The following is an 8,091-nucleotide window of genomic DNA, read 5'->3' as shown; positions in this document are numbered from 1 at the left end:
TAATTCTCGCCTCGGTGCCATTCCAATCATGGAGTCCCACTCTGCAACTCTGGGCAATAGCTTGCTTAATCTCCACAACGGCCCCCACAATGCTAAGGATGCCTGGCCTCCACCTTGGGGGTGCCCAGGAGTGGACGCCTCACAGGGAAAGCCAGGATGGGTTCCACAGCGGTATTCGTACAAGCGCCTTGAGACCCTTGCGGGTGAGTAGTGCGCTATACAATTTACAATGGATAGCAGGCAGGAGAGTTTAGGAGAGTTTAGGGGATTTTGGTTCACTTCACAAACCAAATTCAATCAAGCTGCTTGTTGATTCTGTCCAGCAGACGAATTTAAACATGTGGGGATGTTTGTAATATCACAAATACAGTTAAAAAAAGAAGAAGAGTTCTAGGACATACAAAAAGTTGTCAATTAATATCTTTAAGTAGTATGCGCAAAATATTGTCAAAAATGATATAACAGATGCAGGTAAATATACCTCCTTATGCATCCACTCCTAAACATTCATTCCTTCACATTAGCTAAAACCTCTGAGATACTTCTGGGAAGCCAGCACCTCTTTCTTCTAGAGGAATGTGTCTTTAGAAATCCCTCTGCACATCACCTTTCTTACTGCACCTTTGACTTCCTTGTTTCTCAAGCTGTAGATTAAGGGGTTCAACATGGGGATCACCATTGTGTAGAACACTGAGGCCACGCGGTCTTGCTCCATAGAATACTTTGAGCTGGGTCTGAGGTACATGAAGACAAGAGTTCCAAATAATAGGACCACACATGCCAAATGAGAAGAACAAGTAGAAAAGGCCCTCCACCTCTCTTCTGAGGAAATTATATTAAGGATGGTGTTGACAATGTAGGCATAAGATACTAAAATGAAAATCAGAGATCCAAGGATAAGACCTCCAGCCACAAAAGCCATCATTAACACGTTAAGCGAGGTATCGGAGCAGGATAACTTTAGTAGAGGTGGTTCATCGCAGTAGAAGTGGGTGATCTCATTTGACTTACAGAATGACAACCTGAAGGTACAAATAGTATGTAACAGGGCATGAAGAAATGCTACACAATAGGCTCCCACCATAAGGCACGTGCAAGTTGGCTTGGTCATAATGGTGGCATAAAGCAATGGTTTACTTATAGCCACGTACCTGTCATAGGCCATCACTGCTAAGAGAAACACCTCTGTACTCCCCACGCCAACAAAGAAAAACATCTGCATTGCACATGCTAGAAATGAAATCGTTTTTTCCTTTGACATAATGTTGGCTAGCATATTGGGAGTTATGATGGAGGAATAGCAGAGATCTATGAAAGACAGGTTTGTGAGCAGAAAATACATGGGTGTGTGAAGAGATGGAGAGATCCTGATCAGAATTATAATACTCAAATTCCCCAGCACGGTCATGAGATAGACATAGAAGAAGAAGACAAACAGAGGTATCTGAAGCTTTGCATCTTCTGTGAGTCCAAGGAGGATGAATTCTGTCAGAGAGGTCATGTTTGCTCCCTTCATCTCTATTGAAGTAGCGACCTGAAGAGTAAGCAGTATATGATTAAATAAGGCAAACACTTATATAATGCATCTGCAGTGAGCATATTAAGTACATGATTCATTAAAAGCAGGATAGGTAACGGCTGCCTCATTGCCTCCTCCAGGTGGCTAACTGCCCTTCTCGTTTCCTTCTAGAATCTCATTCCTCTGACATTCCACAGCTTCTTGTTACCTTCTGGAATACAATTTCCCAGACATTACACACCTTCTTATTTCCTTCTAGAATCTCATTCCCCTGACATTCCCCAGCTTCTTGTTTCCTTCTAAAATCTCATTCCCTGACATTCCACAGCTTCTTGTTTCCTTCTAGAATCTCATTCCCCTGACATTCCACAGCATATTGTTTCCTTCTAGAATTTATTTCCCCAGACATTCCACAGCTTCTTGTTTCCTTCTAGAATCTCATTCCCCTGACATTCCCCAGCTTCTTGTCTCCTTCTAAAATCTCATTCAGATGACATTCCAAAGCTTTTTGTCTCCTCCTAGAATCTCATTCCCCTGACATTCCACAGCTTTTTGTTTCCTTCTAAAATATTATTCGTCTGAAATTCCACAGCTTCTTGTCTCCTTCTAAAATCTCATTCCCCTGACATTCCACAGCTTCTCTTTACCTTCTAAAATCACATTCCCCTGACATTCCACATCTTCTTGTTTCCTTCTCGAATCCCATTCCCCCGACACTCCACAGATTCTTGTTTCCTTCTAAAATTTAATTCCCCTGACATTCCACAGCTTTGGGTTTCTTTCTACATTCTCACTCCCCTGACATTCCACAGCTTCTTGTTTCCTTCTAAAATGTAATTCCCCTGACATTCTACAGCATCTAGTTTCCTTCTCGAATCACATTTCTCCGACACTAAACAGATTCTTGTTTCCTTCTAAAATGTAATTCCCCTGACATTCCACAGCTACTTGTTTCCTTCTAGAATCTCATTCCCCTGACATTCCACAGCATCTTGTTTCCTTTTAGAATCTCATTCCCTGACATTCCACATTCTTGTTTCCTTCTAGAATCTCATTCCTCTGACATTCCACAGTTTCTTGTTTCCTTCTAAAATCTCATTTCTCTGACATTCCACCGATACTTGTTTCCTTCTAAAATCTCATTCCCGTGACATTGCACAGCTTCTTGTTTCCATCTCGCATCCCATTTCACTGACACTAAACAGATTCCTGTTTCCTTCTGAAATTTAATTCCCGGACATTCCACAGCTTCTTATTTCCTTCTAGAATCTCATTTCCCTGACATACCACAGCATCTTGTTTCCTGCTAAAATTGAATTCTCCTGACATTCCACAGCATCTTGTTTCCTTCTAGAATCTCATTCCCCTGACATTCCACAGCTTCTTGTTTCCTTCTGGGATCTCATTCCTCTGCATTCCACAGCTTCTCATTTCCTTCTGGAATCCCATTCCTCTGACACTCCACAGCTACTTGTTTCCTTCTAGAATCTCTTCCCCTGACATTCCACAGCTTCTTGTTTCCTTCTATTATCTCATTCCCCTGACTTTCCACAGCTTCTTGTTTCCTTCTAGAATCTCATTCCCCTAACATTCCCCAGCTTATTGTTTCATCTAAAAACTCATTCGCCTGACATTCCACAGCTTCTTGTTTCCTTCTAGAATCGTATTCCCCTAACATTCAACAGCTTCTTGTTTTCTTCTAAAATCTAATTCCCCTGACATTCCACAGCCTCTTGTTTCCTTCTGAAATCCCATTCCTCTGACACTCCACAGCTTCATGTTTCCTTCTAGAATCCCATTCCTGTGACATTCCACAGCTTCTTTTTTCCTTCTAAAATCTCATTCCCCTGACATTCCACAGCATCTTGCTTATTTCTAGAATCTCATTCCTCTGACTTCCACAGTTTCTTGTTTCCTTCTAGAATCTCATTCCTCTGACATGCCACCAATTCTTGTTTCCTTCTAAAATCTCATTCCCCTGACAATGCACAGCTTCTTGTTTCCATCTCGAATCCCATTTCTCTGACACTAAACAGATTGTTGTTTCCTTCTGAAATTTAATTCCCCGGACATTCCACAGATTCTTATTTCCTTCTAGAATCTCATTTCCCTGACATACCACAGATTTGTGTTTCCTTCTAAAATCTCATTCTCCTGACATTCCACAGCATCTTGTTTCCTTCTAGAATCTCATTCCCCTGACATTCCACAGATTCTTGTTTCCTTCTGGGATCTCATTCCTCTGACATTCCACAGCTTGTTCTTTTCTTCTGGAATCCCATTCCTTTGACATTCCACAGCTACTTGTTTCCTTCTAGAATCTCTTTCCCCTGACATTCCACAGCTTCTTGTTTCCTTCTAGAATCTCATTCCCCTGACATTCCACAGCTTCTTGTTTCCTTCTAGAATCTCATTCCCCTGACATTCCCCAGCTTCTTGTTTCCTTCTAAAATCTCATTCCCCTGACATTCTACAGCTTCTTGTTTCCTTCTAGAATCTCATTCTCCTGGCATGCCACAGCTTCTTGTTTCCTTCTAGAATTTAATTCCCCAGACATTCCACAGCTTCTTGTTTCCTTCTAGAATCTCATTCCCCTGACATTCCACAGCTTCTTGTCTCCTTCTAAAATCTCATTCCCCTGACATTCCAAAGCTTCTTGATTCCTCCTAGAATCTCATTCCCCCGATATTCCACAGCTTTTTGTTTCCTTTTAGAATCTTATTCGTCTGACATGCCACAGATTCTTGTTTCCTTCTAGAATCTCATTCCCCTGGCATTCCACAGCTTCTTGTTTCCTTCTAGAATTTAATTCCCCAGACATTCCACAGCTTCTTGTTTCCATCCAGAATCGAATTCCTTTGACATTACACAGCTTCTTGTTTCCTTCTAGAATCTCATTCCTCTGACATTCCATCGCTTCTTGTTTCCTTCTAAAATCTCAGTCCCCTGACATTGCACAGAATATTGTATCCTTCTAAAATTGAATTCCTTTGACATTACACAGCTTCTTGTTTCCTTCTAGAATCTCATTCCTCTGACATTACACCGATTCCTTTTTCCTTCTAAAATCGCATTCCCCTGACATTGCACAGCTTCTTTTTTCCATCTCAAATCCCATTTCTCTGACACTAAACAGATTCTTGTTTCTTTCTGAAATTTAATTCCCCGGACATTCCACAGCTTTTTGTTTCCTTCTCGAATCCCATTCCTCCGACACTTCACAGATTCTTGTTTCCTTCTAAAATGTAATTCCCCTGACATTCCACAGCTTTGTGTTTCTTTCTAGATTCTCATTCCCCTGACATTCCACAGCTTCTTGTTTCCTTCTAAAATCTCATACTCCTGACATTCCACATCATCTTGTTTCCTTCTAGAATCGAATTCACCTGACATTCCACAGCGTCTTGTTTCCATCCAGAATCGAATTCCTTTGACATTACACAGTTTCTTGTTTCCTTCTAGAATCTCATTCCTCTGACATTCCATCGCTTCTTGTTTCCTTCTAAAATCTCATTCCCCTGACATTGCACAGAATCTTATATCCTTCTAAAATTGAATTCCGCTGACATTCCACAGCTTCTAGATTTCTTCTAGAATCTCATTCGCCTGTCATTCCACATCTTCTTGTTTCCTTCTAAAATCTAATTCTCTTGACATTCCACAGTTTCTTGTTTCCTTCTAGAATCTCATTCCTCTGACATTCCACCGCTTCTTGTTTCCTTCTAAAATCTAATTCCACTGACATTGCACAGATTCTTGTTTCCTTCTAAAAGAGGGAGAATACTGTGGGCTCATGCCTTTTACTATTGTTAATGTTCTATTTGGAATACTTCCTTTGTGATGTATGCGGCTGTCCTGGTGACGCAATTAAAAGTGTAAGCATAATGTTAGCCTCCGTGTCTTTAATGAAATCCAGATTCTCTGGTCATGTAAATAGGAGAATCGCAATTCACTTCCTACTACGCCAAAGTTTGTGTGATGAAATGTCCTGCCATGTCACTGATTATGCAAATTATTACTCATAATCATTTTGAAAACCTGGGACTTCTGAATAAGTAGAAAGTGTTTTGTAACCGGGAATGGGGCCATCCTTACGCCCATCCCATGATAGATGGATTCGGCTGATGTAATCCCCCTGTTACCTATTGACTCAGCCGCATTTAGTCTTATTATTGACAATTTCAGCAAGGAACTTCAGGTTCATCGATCAGTTCAAACAATAAAACAAGCCTGGAGATATCTACTTTTTGAACTTCTTGCCATATATAATGTGTCACTCTGAGCTTCACACAAACGTACACATGCCTCAAATCGTTCTGCTGCAGAAATGGCAGCCAGACTTTAATGTATTTGTGTTCAATTGATGTTAGGTTTTGAGTTCTTGCTTTCGGTGGGATGGACAGCCCTTTGGACTGTGCAAGGTCCCTCACCTGTTTAGTGCAGACTTGCTACAATGTTATTTGCGTGTTGGATATATCCTGCTATTAGAGGGATAAGTGTCTTCAGCGTGAGCAATCCTGTATTTATCACTGCTATCCTAGTACCATGAGCTTGCATTGACCTCTGGTGTAAACAAACTACTTCAACCTCCAGCGCTACCTTTCTGCGGTTCATTAAAGTGATTTCACATAAAATAAATATTACCCGCTTTGACGGCCCTGATTAGAAGGGTGCACATCTTGTTTCATGAATAGACCGAAATGCATCCCTGAAAGGGGGTTGCAACCCAGAGGCTAATTCAGCGACTTTGAGATTTTGCCAATATTTAGCAGGATAGGCAAAATGAAAATCGTGGAGGCTAATAATGGGGTTGTTTAAAAAATGTCAACCACGAATATATTGTGGAACAATAATATTGTTGTTAAAAGGTCATTAAGAAAAATGCCTGCTTTACATACATAGGGGCATATTTATAATAACTGACGCATCCCTGCATATCAGCAGGGATGCGCCAGTTATTGTGCGCCCCAGCTCCACCACCATGGATGCGCCGCATTTATAATGCGGCGCACCATGGGGCAAAAACGGCACTGTGCCGTAAAAGTGACGCAGTGCTGGAGTTGCGTCGCAAGCGCGACGCAGCTCCAGCAATGCTCTGGGGGGCCCAATATTCACAATGCTGCGTCAATCCTTACGCCTGCTTCAAGCAGGCGCAGGGTTTTGACGCAGCATCGGCTCTAAAGTGACTGAGTGAAATCTTGTAGATTTCACTCAGCCACTTTTAGGAGGCGTTCCTGCGCCGGAACGCCCCCACCTGCCCTGGAACGCCTACATGTGGCACAGGGCTTTACAACGTGACGCATCTCCCAGATGCGTCACGTTGTAAATACCCCGCACCATGGCGCAGGATTTGCGCCACTGCTGCGTCACAAAAGTGACGCAACTGCGGCGTAAATGAGGCGCAAGTCAAACATAAATCTGCCCCTATGAGGCTTAATTACAAGCCACTTCGGCCACCCGTACGTCACTTTAACCAAGTTAAAAATTACCCAAAAGTGGCGCAAGAGGCTTGGAAATAGGCCCCTATGTATCTATTTGCACAAGACCTGGAGGGGGGAACAACTTTTACTACGCAACTTTTACAACGCACTACCATTACAACGCATTTTTTACAACGCATAATCCATTACAACGCATGACATTACAACGCATGACACTACAACGCATTTTTAAAAACTACCTTTACAACGCATTCCATTACAACGCATACTACCATTACAACGCATACCATTACAACGCATAATATTACACTATACCAGTGGTCTTCAAACTTTTTGATGCCGAGACCCCCCATCAACATTTTTTAGGCATAAGGACCCAACAAAAATTTCTAAAACCTGGTACTCTGTATCATTGACAACCATAAATGTTTACCAGAGAAACGGTCAATCTGTGGTTGCACCTCTTAACACCCAAATATAGCAATAAGCAACAAAAAGGTGACCAGCACAGCTCTACAAATGGCCTTCTACTAAGCGTCAACACCTGTTGCTGCTTTTTATTAACTTTTGAGTAAATACGTTTTTTTGGTTAAAATCAGCAGATTATGTGGCAGATGATGGATTATATGGCAAATGCGACAAATCTATAATCATGCTAAAATCTCTGCGGCCTCACAATCTCATAATTCCAGTGGCCCTTGGTATAATAGCTGTAATGCATGGTCTGCAACTTTATTGCACGGCACTAGAGGAAAAGCATATTATATTTCATGGGATACTGACAGCTTGGCATTTACAGCTGCATGTAACTGGATTTGGCTGAACATCGTTCATCATATTTAAAACATACATATATTTTTTAGGTCTTTCACCATCCGGTAGCTACATATAAAATAACAGGCAGCTTCAATGAATAATGGATACATTTTAAAAAATTGTTACTCAGTGGGAAATGCCTTTGTTTTATACTTGCATTGCACACAGTATAAGATAGACTGCTACAAAATGCGCAAAATGTTTTATGATAAAATGGTGCTTCCAAAATATATGGGCTGCTTTCAAAATATAGGGGCTTATTTATAAGCCCCTTGCGCTGAATAATTTTTTATGACGCTCTGGTTGCGCAGACCC

At 41.4% G+C, this 8,091-nt stretch overlaps 1 protein-coding gene across 1 annotated transcript; it reads right to left on the bottom strand.

Moving 5' to 3' along the window:
• Positions 1–568: 568 nt before the first annotated feature.
• Positions 569–1,516, bottom strand: LOC146853869 (olfactory receptor 5F1-like). The gene has a single exon (XM_085650427.1). The coding sequence runs from the start codon at positions 1,514–1,516 to the stop codon at positions 569–571; it is 948 nt and encodes a 315-aa protein (XP_085506553.1).
• Positions 1,517–8,091: the final 6,575 nt, after the last annotated feature.

This window comes from Triturus cristatus, chromosome 4_1 (assembly GCF_964204655.1).
Source record: "Triturus cristatus chromosome 4_1, aTriCri1.1, whole genome shotgun sequence".
Taxonomy (NCBI): domain Eukaryota; kingdom Metazoa; phylum Chordata; class Amphibia; order Caudata; family Salamandridae; genus Triturus; species Triturus cristatus.
The sequence above is the reverse complement of the archived record's forward strand: the minus strand, read 5'-3'. Positions and strand labels throughout refer to the sequence as shown.